Genomic DNA, 19545 nt, shown 5'->3' with positions numbered 1-19545 from the left:
TCGGAGTTAAGTAAAATATGGGGTACAACATAAGATGAGCTGCAGCATTGACTAGCTGGAATGCATTTAAACCCCTTAAGAGTACTAATTGTAATAATAATTGTAAACAGAATTACACTTTTAATAATAATGAAAGTTAATCCAAAAGTAATAAAACACATTATTATGACCTTCAAAATGTATCAAAGTCAAAGTCAGTAGGTTATATATACATTGGGAACAACTGCTGACAAAAAAGACTGTCCAGAGAAGAATCAGTGAGACAAGAATGGTTAGCTGCAAAAGGTCATTGGTAAAGAAGCAGAGGATTGAGAAGATGTTGAGAGGATTATCAAACAAAATTCATTGAAGAATTTTTACAAGGAGTGGACTGAGGCTGGAGTTGGCACATCAAGAGCCACTATGCTCAGACGAAGCCTAACCATGAGCGAGAAAATGTTGCATTAATTATTTTACCGTAACGTGTTGGTTGCTCAGTGAAATACAAAGAAAATTTGTATTTTATCAAGGACCCAGAGTCTGCAAGAACAGTGGCCCAGCATCCATATTGTCCATGTAGTACATGAGTCTGAGTTTCTGAAATGAATGACAACAAATATTGAACTTTTTGGGATATTCTATAATTTAGAGCAGTACCTATATTCAGAATCAAGAACAAAAAGTTTGAATTTGGATTTCAAATTTTTTCAACATTAATATGAATATTCAATAAATATTAAAAATATTCAATAAATATATATTTAAAAAAAACATTGCACACTCTATCTAGTGCAATCCATAGTGAAGAAGTAAAACCTTTGAAGATATGTGCTATTTAGATATTTGCTAAGTAACTTCCTTGACAAAGACAAAAAGTGCTTTGTTTTTTTGAGATTTGATTCTTTGTTTTCGTTGAGAAATATTTTTTTATGAGGTTTTTGGTCTAGATCCTCAAAGACTTGTGAGAGAGAACATAGAGAAAACCTTCAATTTCAAACCAAACGCCCCCAACAGCTCTGCAGCGAGTCTAATATGACCCAATGAATGAAGAAGCATTGATAAAGAGAAGTGCTCAAGACATTTAAGAACTTGTTGAAACACTGTTGAGAACTAATTAGTAGAACGAGTTTCAGAATGAAAGCATTTGGACAGAATTTGTGTAAATTATGTAATTGTCATTTATTTATAAGTACACTAAGGGAAAACATTCAGCAGCAAAATAATATAGGCTGAAGACAGTGCTAAACATTAAATTTGCATAAAGTCCCATTCTGAAAACAACTAAAAGCATCTAACAGCTAAATTTATTAAATAAATTTGCAGTTAAAATTTTAAAGACAGAATTTAAGCCCATTTTATTTTTATTATGAGGTCTAATGCAGTTACTCTAATTTGCCAAGTTTAAAACAAATTTAGGATGTTAATTACACCAAAAATATGTTGTGTCACTTGACATTTTTAACTACTTCAGTAGTCTGAACAGTATCAGATTTTTCTTTGTTAAACCACTAATTAAGAGGCTTTCCAATACACTCAATCTAGCATGTTGTCATTACAGGCCTGTTAACAAAGACTGAAAATTAGATACTGTTACAAAATTTTGAATTAGTAATACAGCTACTCCTCGAGGTTACAGAGTTAAAATATAAAGCATACTACTACATAAAAATTGATAATTTATCCTACTATAACTATGAGGCCATCTTTACACAAATTAAACAAGTTAGACATTCCTTTGCATATGTCACTTCATTTTGAGGTGAAGCACCGAACACACAACAAAGATTTTGGAGTAGCCTAGACAAAATTAAACTCTGAATCGTATTATAATGCTGTGATACCAGCACAACAGAGACACCATCAAAACTGTCAGATGACTTATTACCACACGATAATAACTTGGAAATAGTCCACATAGTTCGGATGTATTTAGATTTCTTTTCTACTCATGGAAAGTTTCTGTTTATATCATAGGTTTGTGGTGCCTTTCTATCCTAAAGAAAGATATAAAACTTCAGATATTTCTCAACGAGATATTAACATTCATGGAAAAACCTTACATAACCTTGTATTAAATCAGAAAGTACGGCGGCCAACGTAAGAAAGGCTTACAGTATTCAATTATGCCACATAACTGATCAGCACAGTATTGTGAGGGAACGGAAAACCTTTTGCGAGGGAACGCAAAAGAAAAAAAATTCACCATGTCCCCTAGAGGGCTCCGCAATTAATAGCCTGAATGAACTTGCACTAATCTTTTGTTGCTGACTTTGCAGGCCCTCCCTGTGAGAAGAGGAAAGCCCAGTGTGATCCGAATCCATGCAGAAATTACAGTGTATGTCAGAGACCCATAAAGAATTGGTTTGTCATTTTCCAGAGTCTGGAGTTGTTTTCAACTGCTTGCCATAGTCATGTCTAAAGGAACCAAACTGCGATGCAGCTGAGCATATGAAGACTGTATTTCCTCTATTTGCTTTATATCAGTGGGGCATAAACAAAAATGACATGTGAAAATTAATAATCTCCCAAAACAAGATCAAATGGTTTCCTTCTGAAGTCTCCCACAGCAATTAATATTTCTAGCAGAGGATGAGCAAAGGGGAGGAGTGTCTGCTTTCTCTTGCATTTTGATTAAATGACCCTGCACATATTTAAGTGCCAGGCTGAAATGGCTCTCATCAAAGGCTTTGTGTAATTGGATGCCTTATGCAATTTTCACCTTGCACTGGAAATGTTATTGTGGCAATGCATTTTGCAAGGGCGGTAATGTTTCAAATGTTCTTGAAGATTCTCTGGGGGAAACACAGTTGCAGTCTAATTGTCTCTGTGTGTAACCTTTGTTTTCTTTTACACTCTGTGAAGTGCACTACTAGCTATTACAACTCTTTTTACAACAACTGAGTAGGACAGAATATGATATTTACAAGACTGTGGTTGTTCTGTTATTCCTGATGCTTTATATCAATAAGTTTTTATAAAATATCAGTTTATCACTTTGGAAAATTATTTTTTAAGACTTATGGCTAAAATATTTTAAAAAAATGTTTTAGACCTTCAAAAATGTACTCAACATCCTTTCATAATTCATAAGTAATTTATTTACTACTTTTTGTGTAATGTTGTTGCAGTTTTAAAATAAATGTTCGGATAAGGCAAACAAATTGACTGTGGTTAATAGAAGTATTCCCATATCAGATTTATCTTTGTTCTTCAAACCAGGCCATTTTGATAAATATTATCTGCCCTCCCTCCTTTGTACAGAAACTCACTGAACCAGAAAAATAAGACCCTGAATTAGATGCAATGCTATTTTTACAGATATCATTCTTAAATCTGTGAACAATTCCACTTCACAGTTTTTCACAGTGTGGTACTTCCCATCAATAATGTAATATCTGTCAGCAATGAGTGATTTAACTAAGTTCTTTGTAGTTATTCCCTTATTTATGACAAACAAGCTTCTGCAATTTAAATGTGAATGAAGATGTATTTAAGACATTACTCCCCTTGGGCTATGGCTTGAAATTAAAGTGAATTCAAATACATATTTTTTAAACTTCTGCATTTTGTTTTCAATCTTCATTTTGCACAGTGTGTTAATATTTTTAAAGGATAGTCATTAGAGGTTGATTAAGACAACATTTATCACTGCACTTTTTATTAATAAAACTCTAGAAAGTAGGGATGTAGATGTACCTATCTACCTTTAATACTGAGCTTACAGGTGACCTTGTTTTGTTGTATGCTATATGCAGGGCTCCGAATGTGCTTGTGCAGATGGTACTTTGGTCCCAGAATGCAGAAGGCAGCAGAGCATGTGCAGCCCATCGCCATGCCTGAACAATGGTACCTTTGTGTCTAGGGGAAAGGATTACTTCTGCAGGTAAAACACAGAGTGGTGTCTAATGGGGTCACCTTCAGAGGCCCTGTTCATACATGGCATTAACATGCATTCTAAGTGATCGAAACACTTGTGGACATTTAACTTCAAGCATGAATGCTCGCAAGATGCACAATGAGCACACAGTGCTCTTATATGGTTCAGACTACTGGAATACTACTGGGTGTTATATATAGATTCATGTAGCATTTAATATTTGTGCAAATATACTCTAGGGTAAGCTGATAGTGCAGCTTACGCAATAACCATCACAAGTAGAAGCACTACTACTATAAAGTACTTTGCCTGTAATTAGCCTAAACATACATTTTCTGGTTTTCTACCACCTGTCTGTTAAAACCAAAGAGCTAATAACAAAATGTTATTACAGCACTGCCTGGCACTGCCACATTTAAAGAGGTCCATAAACCATTTAGAAGTACTTCATTTTATTGATAACACTTGCAGTCAACAATATGGACTTTGTTTTGGCTCCGTTATTGTAATGAAGTTATAGGAAGTTTAGTTTAGTTTGTGTGATAAACGGGGACTCTGGTGAAGGACCTGAACTACATTCAAGCTTTAGTGCATTTAAAAATTGTAAGCTGAAAATCTGCTTAAAATCGTATGTGCAAACTTTTTAAAGATTCAGGTACTCTGAAAATATAAATGAATCACATTGAGGGCTTGTAGACTTAGCATTAAAAGATTCTATAGCGTAATGGTAACTTTGCATGGAGTTACTTACTAAAAAAAAGAGAAAAAAAAACTTTAGTTCAACTACACTAACTTTTTCATTTACTTCAAACATGCTAAGCTATTCATTGACATATTTGTTCTGTTTCATCTGTTGAAGTTTAAATTTTTAAACCATTTTCACTCATGCTTTCAGAGACTATAAGCTTTTGCCAGATTATTCTTTCTTTAATTCCCTTCAACCTATTTCTACTGTGGACTAAAGCTGAAGTTTATTTTTCCATCTGTCTTTTTCATACAAAATGAGACTCCTTTAGAAAACTCAAAATGAAATAGCTTTTGGAAGTCACATTGACAAAGTTTCCAGTCTTATTTAGTTCAAGGCATTCCACTTGTGCAGCTTGTGCAGACTGTGAAAGCGTATTGTTATACTGCATCTCTGGAATAACATTTCATTATAATTGCTATCACTCACGAGATAAACAAGAATTAAAATACGGTATGAAAACTTTGTGGGTCGTTTGTCATATTGGTACATTTGTCACATTAGACTGTACAGTCAGTAAGAAAAGAAGATCTATGTGGGTAAAATATGGTATGTATAATGAACTTTCATTTGTTCTTGTATAATACTTCTACCCATTTGACAGCCCAGGTCGATCAAATTGGAAGAAAATTGTGTATGCACTATTCCAATCAGCTCCAACTTACGATAACTGCCTGCGGAATACAAAATTTTAACCGCGTGTGTCTCACTAAGGCAGCAGTAACATGTGGCTTGTTAGTGCTTTGGTTCTGGGTGAATTGACTTTTGACGAAACTGACCCCCTCTCAACAGATGTCTGAGTGGTTTTTCTGGGAAGAACTGTGAAGGAGTAATTGACTACTGCAGACTGCTCAATATCAACTGCCTAAATGAGGGATTGTGTTTGAGCATAATTGGTGGATATCAGGTGGGTAATTCAATGTCTCCATCCTAATGAAATATTATAAAGCCCAGGAAATGTGACTCAGGCTTCATCTTAATAAGGATTTGGATACAGGGTTAAGTTTTTCTTAGGTATATCACTGTTTACTGTAGAGATGTTGTTTTGATATTGAGACAAGAAAATGACAAAAAGAAACGTATAAGAAAGCAGTGTATTTTTATTGCTTTTACTTTCTTCAGTGTAAGAATCAGACAAAAATAGAAACATCAGTGTGAATTCATTTTCTTCACAATTAGTTTTAACTTTGTCCAAAATAGTACATTTACATTAACAGGGGTAGTAAAGTTTATTTAATTTTTTGAAGCCTTTCCATTTTTCTGTCTATTGCTCTTTTCATAGAAAAGTCTATGTATTAGTAATTAAAGAGGCAAGCAGACTATTAGAGCATCACTGATAGAAAGTCCACAGACAGTAGTAATCTAATTCCAACCCATTAATCACTTTGAGTATATGGAAACTTTTTTCATTCAGTCGGATTCCAATCTAATTTTCCTCTTTATTGCTCTGATTTCTCAAATGTCTGGACTTTTTTTCCCCACAACACCTGAGGCCTGAGCCCTTAATGCCTTGTAGTTCCTAATTACACTACCATCAGTCTGTTTTCATTAAATCACATAGTACTTTGGCTCTAAAGTGTATTCTTAGATGGTTTGTATTTCTGCCTTTGTAGATGGACCGCAGACATAATCAGAAGTTATTACTGCAAATTGGCCTTTTTTTGGTTAACTTAAATTTTTATTTTATTTTATTTATTTTATTTTAAGCCCTCCTAGTCAATAATTTATGAAACAACTATTTATTGCTATTTCATTGTTTTAACTCTATTGCTATATGCTTTTTGGCCCAAATATTTAATTTTGGTCTTGTCTTACCAGCTCTTCTTCTACACTTTTCTGTGTCCCCTTCATGAGTTTAGGCAGGTTAAAAAAATGCTTTTTTTTTTTTTTTCTTCAACATTGGCTTTCTTCCTATCATTCTTCCGTACATTTTGGAATTCTGAAGTTCATAGCTTGAAGTTGGCCTGACATACTCTCCAACATGAACTGGGAGTCTCTGCAGTTTCTATTTTATCTTTGGACACTTGGCTGCATCTCTGAGTTATTTTTTTTTTTTTGTAAGCCTTTAGAATACTATCTATCATTTCATTCTATGTCCCAGTTTTGTGCCGTTTTCTGTCGGTGCATCACAAAAAATTCAGATAAAATACACTGAAGTTTTGATTGACAGAATTAGAAAATGTTATAAGGGTTTTCAATACTTTTTCAAGACATTGCATTTAGAGAAGTTTTGTTTTTGTACTTCTGAGAAGTGGAATAAACATGACATTCTTATTAAGTTAAATTAATGTATTTATGGAAGAAAATGTGAAACATAATATTTAGCTAGTCAAAAGATTTGAAAACACTTCTTCCTGGTTGTCATTATCTATCTGTAATTTTTGTAATGTGGTGATCAAAGTCTGTAGGAATCACACTTTCCTTGGCATGAAAACATAAAGTCGTGCTTCTTCCATGTGAGATACTGCTAAAAAGCTTGAGGAGACAAGCATATTGTACATTTATGTGTGTGGGCAGGTATACAGCTGCATATATAATGGCTTTCAGTAATTTCAGTGAATTGTGGCTTTTATTTGTGAGACATTTTTATTCATTTATGCTGGAGGTAAAAAAAAAAAAAAAAATAAGCTAAGACATTTCAAAATGAGATTCACCATTTTAAACCCCAAAATCCTTGAGTAATTTTACATCTACTCTGCTGAAATACAGACAAATATGGCTTTAATACATGCAAAACAGTTCAGTATGATGACTGTATACTGTACTATGCCACTAAATTTATAGATAACATACAGTATTTCTGCAGTGTGTTTGTATCCCGGGGTGGATTGGAGAGTTTTGCCAGCATGTAGGCGATGCATGCTTGATTCAACCAGACAGCTGTTTAAATGGAGCCACATGCATTTCTACAAGTCAGCCAACTTCTCCTCCTGAGTACTACTGCAAATGCCCTCCTGCTTTCACAGGTGAGACACCTTAGCCTTATCTCTCTTTTTATCATGTTTGGTTTTTCTCTGCATCTCAATGTAAGGAAAATGTGGTCTAACAGTATGTGTAAAAACTGTTGTAGAAATGGATTGTTATGGGTCATGAAATGATATGGTGCAAGATATGTTTAGTCTGGCAGTAATCAGGCCTGAATCTGTGAAATAAAATTAAATCACAAGATGTGTTTAATCACATTTAGTTCGATATTTACCACAAGGTGAAATTATGTTTTCTCATTGGCCAGATTGGTTTCGAAAGCAATTTTTTTAAGTAAGTCACTAATCATGTGAAAATAGCTTTTTTCCTTTGCTCAGTTTGACATTGTGTAATATTAAGGTGGCAGATAATTTTTCACTACACTGTAGGTATTCTTGGATAACTATGTTGGCTTGGAAATTGGTTTATATATTGATATTAAACTTGATCGTGATTTATATATTATTTTCTTTTGGATTTTATTTGAATATATGAACCGTGTAGACACTAACTTGTTTAATACATTTATTTTATTAGTCACTTATTTATGTTATCTGGGTGAAATAAACCAGACCAAATCTCCCCTGTTATATATAACAGTCATGTCTCACATTGCTTTTCAACATTGCTGCACAGATCAGCCAAAGACTTTAATGCTGTAGATTACACCCAAAAGGAGATGCAGCAAGAACCATGCTTCCCTTTAACTATCACTTCGAAGCTCACGCCCACTTTTCCAAGGATTTATTTTTTATTAATTTTGCAAAAAACAAAAAAAAAAGAATCACAGTAAAACTCAAGAGCTTTCCACTTGTCCAGGGGCATCTGTTCCACAACTGACCCCTGAACAGTGCACTGAGGTGGACATAAAGTACACAAATGCCTTCCAGTGTTTGTAAATGTTTTATCTGTAATACTTTGTTGCTAAATCATTCCAATTGGTGACTCACATATGTGCTGTTTAAAATCCAAAAATAGAGGCGTAGAATAAAGTCATGTCCTCTAATGGAGATTTTGGTAAAAAGTAAAGTGCCTATTTTAGGTCAAAGGTCTGATGCAAAAAGCATGCCAAGCAGATACTGTAACCCAAAGCCGGTTGTCTTTATGGAGATATTTTTTTTCATCAACTTGAGTCATAGTTACCAGTAGCCTTGCCTGCTTGACATTTGTAAAGTCTGCAGCTGATTGCATTTTAATCCAAGTACTCTTACAAATGGATTCTTAATTATACTTCAATGCTGGTGGAGCTTTAAGCGTTTAAGATGTTATAGACTTCTATAAAGTAAAAGTAGTTATTTCTTGATTTGTTTATTTAATTAGGAAAGCTACACATGTATTGCATACATCACCCATATACAGTCTAGTTAGTCTAATTGATCTTTATTCAAAAAGCACATTCAAAAACAATAAATCTGAACCAAAGTTTTCTTAAATACTTATAGAAACAAGGAAAGATAGAGAGAACAAGACACCAGCACGGTAAGTAAAAACACCGGATAAATAAGAGTTCAACTCACGTTGTCATAAGCTAGAGAAAACAAAAAGGATTCCAAGAGTTTTAAAGACTTAAAAATAAGTAGCCTGCCTAATATCTACCAATAACTTATATTACAACTTGGCTTCTGAGAGAGCAAACCATTCATCTCTTTAGAGCTTCAGTCTAGTTTTCATCACAACCGAGGTCAGTGGATCAGCAGACCTTAGGAACTGAGATGAAACTTAAGTTTATAAATACAAGTCAGAGATATTGGCAACACATTTCAGAATAAAGTCTCAGTTTTCATTAAGACTCTGTTAACTAGCATAAAAGGTCCAGTTAAGTCTTGTTCTGTCTGTTAATTTAGCTTCTAAAAGGACAGAAATTGTTGATTATTACTAATGATGGAAGATCAGGACTTTCATCCGTTTAATCTTATATCCAAGATCTGCCATGAGCAGGTCCAGGAAGGAAACCCACATATCCTTCTCTCCTGTAACACTGCACAACTCATTCTGGGGGATCCCAAGGCATTTCCATTCCAGGAAGGCTATGTCGTCCTTCCAGCATGTTGTAGGCCTCCCCCAGGCATGTGGAGGCATCCTGATCTGAGTCCCAAACCACCATAACTGACTTCTTTGAATCCAGGAGAACTGCTGCTTTTCTCCACCTTCCCATTTGATGAGCTCTTCCTTCTGTAAGGTTGTGACTGGCCATCCAATGGTAGAAGCTAGTTTGAACATAGGTGACTGTGAGAAACCCATAAATTACAAGCTTCTCTTTTTGACTTAAGTTCTTTTTTCTAACAACAGACTGAAATAGCACCTGTGTTGCTGCAGATAAAACCATCCATTCCTGCTCAGTCATATCGGCATAACCTAAGTGTGCATAAAAAAAAAAAAAAAACAATAAAAACATCAACATCAATTATCATTTTTGTGGATGCCTGACTCAGAAATTTTTTTTTTTTTTTTTTTTTTTTTTTACAAGGTCATAGAGCTTCCATTATGACTTATGGAGCAGTATTACAGGTTGGTCCAAATCATAGGTTATTTTTTTCTTTGTCCATGACCAAAAAATCTGAAATTTTGGCATCACTGAAATTCTATACTTCATTAACTAAGTGGTAGCAACACTTGCATTACGTTAGCTTCTTTCTGTCTGCCCCAATGCAGCTGTAGCTAAACTGTAGCTTACCAACATCAGCAGAACAATGTGAATGACTGAATGTAATATAAAGTCTGTTGAAGTACTGGCCATTGGCCAGTTTACCCTTTCTGTAGGCTTGCAGTCAGAAAGGTTGGTTCTATCTGGGAACCAGGGCTGGTGGCAAAATGAAGCCAGAATATAAGAAGTAAGCAGGTAGCTGACTTGTATGCCAGCCAAGGAAACTCTGAATGTATGTAGAGGAAAATGTCTGGTGAGATATTTATGGCTATTTGGAAAAAATTATGTTTAGTTGTGTTTTTTATTTAGAGGTTCTGCTTTTTTCATTCAGTCTGTGACATGAATTGGTTTTCATCTCTCTCATTCTTCAGTTTGTGTGGGGTATTGCAGGGCGTTGTATTTGAAACCCATTTAAAGCCTTTACTGTGTCACTTTGTTTTTCATTCAACTTCTACATATCACATAAAGTATGTCCTAAATGATGTAGTGGAGAGAAATGTATTTATACTGGTTCGGATTCTAGTTGAGGATTGCTTAAACAAGTCAGTACTTTCCCCCATCCATACAGTGCTCTCAGCCTTTGGCTAGTAGTGTGCTTCACAATCTAACTGTAAGCTCTGACACACTCGACTGTCAATCACATAAGCCCTTACATAGCACTACATGAACAATGCTTTTTATCTTCTCTGTTCAAAGCTGGAATCTGTTGCCACTTCTGTAATGGAAAATTGTCTCCTGCACCATGGCACTTTCTTAGTGACTGATAGAATTCATCATTTTCTGGCATCTTGGGATCTCAGGTTTAGTATTTCAAGCTGTGCAACATAGAAAGGCCCATTTAATTTAACCCTACACTCTCACAATCCTTATGAACTTTATCACTAAGCATATCTTAGAATGTATTGCTCTAACTCAATCAGTTTAAATGGCTTTGCTTTTTACAATACATGAACACATTAACTTAGCTTATATTTTTATAATTACTGTTTTTCACTTTGTATCATTTTCATAATTGTTATATAGAAAATATTTTTTTTTACCTGTTAGATAATTATGCCTCGGCAATCTGCATGATATTCTGTAATTATAAGTTGTGTCTATCAAGTATATGCTGATATATTACTTGTCTTTTCTTATTGAGAAGCCACATTTTGTCAATTCCCACAGTTTCTTGGTGAATTGTACTCATGCAGTTAAGTGTGTTTTAGTTATAACACTTGACAAAAGGACACATGGACTGGAGCACATGTGTCATCAACCCCAGGCTATGTGAATAACAATTAGGACTGGGCCATAACAAATCATTCATAATACCACCTGGTAAAAAAAACCCAAAAAAAAAAAAACAACTTGCTTATTTCATGGCATAAATAAATCACCCTGCCATCTACTACCATCTACCAGTGGTCCCCAACCACCGGGGAACCAATTGGTACCGGGCTGCACAAGAAAAAAAATCAAATATGTCCATTCTATGTATTGAGTGTGGAGGAGCTTTTATTTTGAAAATTCTAAACCGGATGCTGTTGGTTACGCCTTGCACGCCAACATGCACCAATCACCTAAAAACTAGACTGATATTTAGTGATTTTCTTTTTTTCTTAAAAAACAATTTCTGGAATGGATGTGACAAACTAAGACCAATGTTTATACATCGTTTTTTATATTATGATATATTTATGTAGTGCATAAATTGTTTTTATTGTTACTACATATTGTTTTTACTAAAAAAAATATTGTTAACTTTCATAAATCCAGATAATTTTATGCTGCAGTAGCTTATGCAGAATAAGCAGTCTGCATCCCCAGCATATTTAGGCTGCTCAGACTGTGTTGTCAAATGTTCATTTTCTTAGCTAGACATTCTAAATTATAGCATGGTGTTATAGCAGTACAACTTCAAACGCATTGCATAAAATATAGTTTTAAGCTTAATAATATGATGAGGATTCTGGAAAAACATGTTGATAAAAGTAGCACACACATGGGTATTTTACATCGGTTAAAATAAATTGATTTGCCACCCCCATTTGTTTTTGTCTACCAGAGTGATTAGATTGTAATGCTGGCTTGCATAATGTGGCTTTTAGTTGCAATAAACTATTAAAACAGACTTGCAGTTTGTTCTTACTTTTGGGCCAAATGCTATGTAAGAAAAAAATTCATTTAAGCATTATCACAATCAATCTTTTTACTCAATCATTTATTCCAGAATGAATCTTTTATTACCACAACAATTCAGTTTTTGTTCCTGTGTATAGGTAAATAATGTCCTGGAAGCTGATTTTTATTTATTATTTTTTTAGGCAATATAAAGACAGCTAATTCTGCTTTGTAAATACAGTGATAAAATATTATTGTAGTGATGAGCATAATGTTTGAATCTCTCTTTCCAGGAGCAGCGTGTGAGACCGAGATCAACGAGTGTGATTCCAACCCATGTCAGCACAATGGCACATGCTCTGATTTACTTGGAGACTATATATGTCAATGCCCTACAGGTATGCTGAGCTATCTTCACATTGGGAGTGTTGCAGTAACATTCAGATTATATTAGCCTTGGCAGCAGTACTATTTAAACATGTCTGCTGTTAATTTGGGCTAAGATCCACATCCAGGGCCCTTCTGGCTATCTCACTATACATTGAGAACCAGAGGTGATCTGCTTTTGCCAGCAGAATCCTAAGTGTGCACAGAGTTCAATTTAATTCATATTAGTCTTTGCACTTACTTGCATCCTCGTTAGTCCAACCAGTTGTTCAGTTTTTTGTTTTTGTTTTTTGGTGTATGACTAGCAACTGAGCAACTTTTTCCTGCCAAAAAATAAAAGTAAAAAATCCCTTCAACAGCATGATGCTGCTACAATCGTGAGTCAGTAAAAGGATGCTTCTGGTTTCATCAAGGTATTGTTTGCTTTCTATCAGTTTTTTTTGCACTCAAGCCAGAAAGTTAAATTTTGGTCTTATCTAACCAGAACTTCTTCCAATTGTGCTTTTCCACTCTGGTATTCAGGGCCCAATGGGACCCACATAAAACTTGTGGGACCGTCAGCACTGAGGACCAGGGTTAAGAAACATTGCTCAACATAAATCCTGGCCTAACCAAATGCCAGATTTCCTACAAACTCTTTTTAGCAATCACTTCTCTCCACTCTTCCATGAATGTTGGATCTGCAAAATCAAAAATGAAAAAAGTATAATTTACCACTTTTCAATCATTTGCTACTTTGTGTATGCTTTTTATTATGTAATACAACAAAAATGTGAAAAAGTTAAATGCTATGAATACCTGTGCAAGGCACTGTATTTCTTTCAGAGTTATTGGATTTTACTTCTTTTTTTAATTCCTTGGCTGAGTCTCATTTTTTCCCCCTAAATATAAGCAGGTAGAAGACATGCAGAAGATTTTAGGCATTAGTGAGCAGTAAGTCAGAAAACTTCCCTTGTCCAATGAGCTGCAACATTACTTTACATATAAACCTAAAACCCAGACGATCTTCACTCAAGAGTTCCCTATTTTTATTTTATTTTTAGTCTTAGTTTGTGGAAAAAAACCCCAAAAACATTAAAAGTAATAAAACTGTGCTCACACTCGTGCAGTTAAACAATAAAGTACTACCTCAATGTGGATGACATACAGTTGGGATTGAAATGATAGCAATGTGTTGGGGGAAAAAAAGCAAGTAAAGAGGTGGCATGTGATTTAGTGATAGATCAGGAGAAGATATCTGTCCTTAATATAGCTGGCCAAACTTTAATTCAGAACTTTCCTCTTGTCTTCCCTTCTTTTCTACTTTCCCATTTCCTATTTAACAAGCCGCTAGTGGCGCAAAATGATTATTAAGTGAGTAAATATAGATAAAATACTCCATGTACGCAGTTCATCGGGTACATTGCACATTTAATGTACCTGAAATGTAAACTGAAAAGAAAATGTTACAAATTTACAACATGCATAGTAATCTATGCATATCCTCTTATGCATAGATTACTGTGACCTTTTCAAGTATTCTCTTGCATACAAACTCATCAATGATCGCTTGTATGAGATAAATTGGGATAATTTATGAGAAACAACCCCACAACATAAAATCAAGCCACCATTCTTCACAATAAATGTTGGCTTGAATTCAATCTTTTGCCTCAAGACCAAAAATAACAACTTTGCTCCCATCGGTCCAAAATATATTACACTATTTTCTTTTGGTCAGTCAACGTGTTTTTTGGCAACTTCTGGCAATTTTTGTCAGAAGAGGTAGCAGAAAATAGTAACCCATCGTTGATCACCTTGGAGCTGATCATTTGCTAATTTTTTAAGTATTCTTTGTTCCAGTGAAATGGTAGTTTTCCATTTTCCACTCATATTTCCTTCTTGTGTTTCCAATTTGAAGCATTTTAACGGGACATTGTATCATTTTGTCCAGTTGTTGAAATGGGTCTGCAACTACCCATTTCATTGAGATTTTATGAGGGAACATTAACTGTCTTTGTCCGCAAATGAGAGCCACCTATTTAGTACCTGTTTTTTCACAGAATGAGTGACCCCATCAACTGAACTCCACCTTGCTTTTAAAGCATCTTTTCAGTGATTCAATTACATGGGTTCATTCATGACTGTTAACTCGGTTGGGTTTCTAATAATCCTCCACAACAAAAACTATTCATTACTGTGTTAAGGTAACATTCTTTTTGCCACATAGGAACATCATTTCTAATTAACAGTGATTGATCTGTTTAGTATAATTGGATTTCCCTTATTTTGAATGCAACTTTATCACATTTTGTTAATTGTTTATTGGCTGTGATATTACAGCAAATGAAGGGAGCATTCAGAAGTAGTGGTGTGTTTTCATAAACCCATGAGCTGCCCTTGTTGTGCCCGCACCTCTGTTTAGTTGGAAAGACTGCTTATGAAAGGTTGAAGTGTACTTGAAAGGTTTATGTGGTTCAGGGTTATCGAGTGCTGCGTGAGAACTTATCATTGTAGTCCAATTCTGTTCATATCAACAACAAATATGGTTATGGAATTGGGTTTTTCAATTTCTGACAGAGCAATGATAAGCATACAGAGATAACACCACATTTTGCCCTGGTTGTCCAATGCAATCAGAACAACAGCATGTCACAGTTTCACATGAGTAAACTTGTATAAGGATGTGCTGAGTTAAAAGACAGCTTGGACAAGACAATGTCAGCACTTACACACAATAACAAGAAACAAAGTCATAGCTCCAGGGAATTAAGAGTTTCCAGTTCACTTACATGGCTTAATCTCAGGGTACATGACCCCATCCATCCTCTTCTCAATACAGTGCAGGTTTCCTGTCCCCTTTGCAAAAATCATTCCCAAAACACAAAATTCCTCCCTTATTCTTCCCAGTTGACACTGTCTTCTCTTGGGCTTGCACTCATCCTTTGTCTTCATTTTCCCATACCTCTTCTGGATCAGCCTCAGGAGAGTCTGTACATATGCTGCCATTAGCAGGAAGACCTTGCATGTGCTCCAGGATCTTAATCCATGACAGCGTAGTCATTAATGGTAAACTTTGAACCTACGAACCATCTCTCTTCACGTATTTGACTCAGGTATTTAGTTCCAGGCTCACCCCTCATCTTTCTCATGATCATTGATAATCTGTGAGGTGAGAGCTTTCATGGAGAACCAGTGCAAGGGAGACTGACAGTCATCTTGAGTTTCTTCCATTTTCTAACAATTTAACAAACAGTTGTTGCCTTTTCACCAACCTGTTTGCCTGTTGTCCCTGTCGCTCATTATTACCTATGGTGGAATGTCATTGATTGACAGTGTGGACATGTCTTTTATACAGGCATAAACAGATGCAATTAATACAGGTAATGAGTGAAGAAGAGGAGGACTGCTCAAAGACAAACTAACAGCTCTGTGAGAGCCAAAGTGCCTGCTGATTAGTAGGAGGTTAAATTCTTATTTTATGCAATACAATTGAAATTAATTCTTTAAAATTATACAGAGTGATTCTTTTGGATTTGTTTTTCTCGTTTCTCTAGTTGAGGTGTACCTATCATGAACAGTACATATTTTTATTTATTGTGAAGCAGCTTGAAAAAAAAATGTGGTTTATTAAATACTTATTTCCCCATTGCACATACCTTAGAATATGCCAGTGATTTTTTTTTTTTTTTTTTAAATCCTGAATTTAATGCTTACATTTGCAGTATCTACTATTTTAAACCTGCAGTATATATTCACACAAGCTGTTCCCTTCCGTGGTGTATCTGAAGCCCAGGGTTTTTTCTTTGAGCTCCTTCTGAAACTGCCTACTGTAATCCCTGATCATGAATCCTTAACTCCCTAAGCAAACTGGAACTATATGCGGCCACTGCTTCATGGTAAGAAAATGCCACAGTGTACGCCTCGGTCTTCCAGAGTTGCTACTAAATCTCATCTGTTATCTTTGAAAACCTAAGCTGTTGCTTCTATGCCTCATCTTCAGTGTCTTATATTGGAGTCAACTGTGTAATTTTAAAGTAGTTCTTTTGAGTGCTGGTCTGTATGACGGTATGAAGAAATGTCACAAAGCATGGGTGGAATCATAATGTGCTTTGCTGCTGAAGGTACTCTGTTAAGCTGAAGAGACCCCAGTGTACCTGCTGTTTACTCATCTAAAACACAATGTTGGCTTGCTCTGCATTCATTATAGGACATTTTATTGCTTAAGTGAAAACTGTCACATACAAGTTTATCTGAATAAAGTTGAACATAGCTGAAAACTTAATTCATTTCAGCAATTAAAAAAGAGAAAGGCATATATTCTACAGTTATTCTCATTATGTGCAGGGAAATGTGTTTCAACTACCGGTAGTTATTTCTGATGATTTAATGATCATGTCTGAGCAAAATAAGGTACAAGTTAAGTTCCTCAGAACATTTGAATGTTATATAAGATCAACAGAGATTTTAATACAGAAATATTTATGGATATGGTTTTGTGTGGTGGCTCTTGATTAGCTGATTCTACCAGCAGTCCAGATTGTGTGAATCTCTTAACCAATCTCTTTCAAGAGCATCACCCACTTTCAGATCATCCATCATCCTTACTTTCATGATCTCCATGTGTTAATGTATGTCACATCTCATGATTAACAGAAAAATCCTGAAATAGAGTGGGATGATGAGACTGATTAACTACGGTACTTTGGGGAATTAGTAATAAACCTGAAACAGTAAGGAGTAATGGAAACTAATGGGATATGGAGTGCACAGGAAAGTGACAACATCATAAGATCCTCTGAGAAATGCATTGATCAGCAGAATCTGATTATGCCAACATGTACTGGATGGGACACAACTTTACCTTTATTTAAACTATGCTTTTTGGTCCCACAATTTTAGTTAGATAATATAAAAGCCTAAACATTCATTGATCTCTGCAAATTGCTGTGTACTATGTAAAATAACAAAGCCATGTGTAATAATAATTCTATTTTAAAACTATTTTTCTATTTCTCTTTTGTAATCTTTTTCATTGGCTTTAAGCCATAATCTTCAAAATAGAAGATTTTGAAGATTCTATTCAAAATAGAATAGAATCTTCTATTTTGAATAGAAGATTCTATTCTATATAGCTTGGAATATAATATATTCCAAGCTATATTCCAGCTTGGAATATATTATACAGTGTTCAATCTATGACTTTCACTGTTTAACTGAAATACTGAAATAAAGCAACTTTCTGATTAAAAATAGAGAAAATATAGAAGTATTAGTCACAATAAATGTTCTTGAGGTACAAACAAAGAATATTTTTAAAAGAGAAGCTTAAAAAAATCTCCAAATAGGGCATTGAAAACTTCACTTGTCTTTGTAACATGGTGACAATAATGCCATGATTTAAGATTATTTTTGTTGCATTTGGGCCAGGGTGGGTTTCCATATTTAATAGGACAATTAATTATGAATGAAAACACCAAATTCTGAAGGAAAATGTCAGGACATCTGTTTGTAAAGGGGAAACTTAAGAAAAAGTAGGTCATGCAGCAAGACAACCTGAGCCCAGTACTGTTTGTTGTTATGTATCTTCTTTTGTGAAGTTATCTTTGTGCCAGAATAAAAGAAAATCTACTTTCATTTTAAATACATATAAGACTAATAAGAAAAAATTATGAAGGTGAACAAGAAATAAAAGGCTCAACACTAGTGTTTCAATATTTAATTGCAAGATAAATTGAAGCAAGTTACAAATTCAGTGGGGCACTGTGGTTGAGTGGAAGGAGATGCTTTAAATGGGGCCAGTCCTCCTCAGTTGCACCAGTTTTGGCCTTGTTTATTAAATATATAGAAGAGTAGGTCTGGTGCATCAACATGAATTAAAGATGGGTTAGTGGTACTGATTTCTATTTTTGCTTCCAAAGTATTGCATGCAGAAAGATTTCATGTTTTTTTATCTTCGTCTTGCAGGTTTTCAGGGAAAAAATTGCGAAATCGACATAGATGCATGTTCCCTACCAGACACTGCATGTCAATCAGGAACTCAGTGTTTGGACCTCCCTTATGGCCTTGAATACACCTGCCGTATACCCTGCCCTACAAATCTTCAAGTAGGTACAGTTTTTTGTCAGTCTGGCTTACCAAAATTATTTCTACTTACTTAATGCAATAATGAGCAAGATAATCTATATTCACTTTTTTGTTTTTTGTTTTTTAACTGTAGAAATAGACATAAATCCTTTAGTATTTGATGCAGTTGGCCTCCAAAGTGTATTACTTGGGTCAAACATTTTAACTAACCTTGTAATAGTTTACTAGAATTTTGCCCCATTCTTTTAGACAGAACTGCTGCAGCAGTCAGGTTTGTAGGCCATTATGCCCACATGGACCTTTTCAGCTATGGGGTCAGATTATCTTTAGGATTGTGATCAAGGCTTTTTGATGGACACCAAACCCTAATTAAGAATTAAGCAAACTTCTTGATATCCAGTGTTATAAGTAAATTGGATGTATGCTTCTGCCCAGTATGTTTGACATATATATATATATATATATATATATATATATATATATATATATGTCAAACATACTGGGCAGAAGCATGTTTGACATGCTTCTGCCCATGTCAAACATGGGCAGAAGCATGTATATATATATATATATATATATATATATATATATATATATATATATATATATATATATATATATACTTTTTTTTGACAAAGTTGTGCCTTCCTGGCTGATGGCTCAAGATGTTATTTCAATATCTTCACATAATGTTATCTCCACATGATGACATCTCTTTTGTGAATTTCAGTCCTTCATGTGCTTTACAGCTGGAATGGTGTTCTCATACTTGCCAGTTGC

At 34.8% G+C, this 19545-nt stretch overlaps 1 protein-coding gene across 1 annotated transcript in view; it reads left to right on the top strand.

Annotated features, from left to right (window-relative positions):
• eys (eyes shut homolog) overlaps positions 1 to 19545 on the top strand; it is a 173791-nt gene that overhangs the window by 13053 nt on the left and 141193 nt on the right. Inside the window, exons 4-9 of the mRNA XM_044136158.1 lie at positions 2256 to 2314; positions 3735 to 3862; positions 5394 to 5508; positions 7408 to 7567; positions 12606 to 12710; positions 18646 to 18785. Of these exons, the coding sequence (XP_043992093.1) occupies positions 2256 to 2314; positions 3735 to 3862; positions 5394 to 5508; positions 7408 to 7567; positions 12606 to 12710; positions 18646 to 18785 (707 nt within the window). The remainder of the gene's footprint in view (positions 1 to 2255; positions 2315 to 3734; positions 3863 to 5393; positions 5509 to 7407; positions 7568 to 12605; positions 12711 to 18645; positions 18786 to 19545) is intronic.

The sequence above is a fragment of the Gambusia affinis genome, linkage group LG13 (assembly GCF_019740435.1).
Source record: "Gambusia affinis linkage group LG13, SWU_Gaff_1.0, whole genome shotgun sequence".
NCBI lineage: Eukaryota > Metazoa > Chordata > Actinopteri > Cyprinodontiformes > Poeciliidae > Gambusia > Gambusia affinis.
The sequence above is the reverse complement of the archived record's forward strand: the minus strand, read 5'-3'. Positions and strand labels throughout refer to the sequence as shown.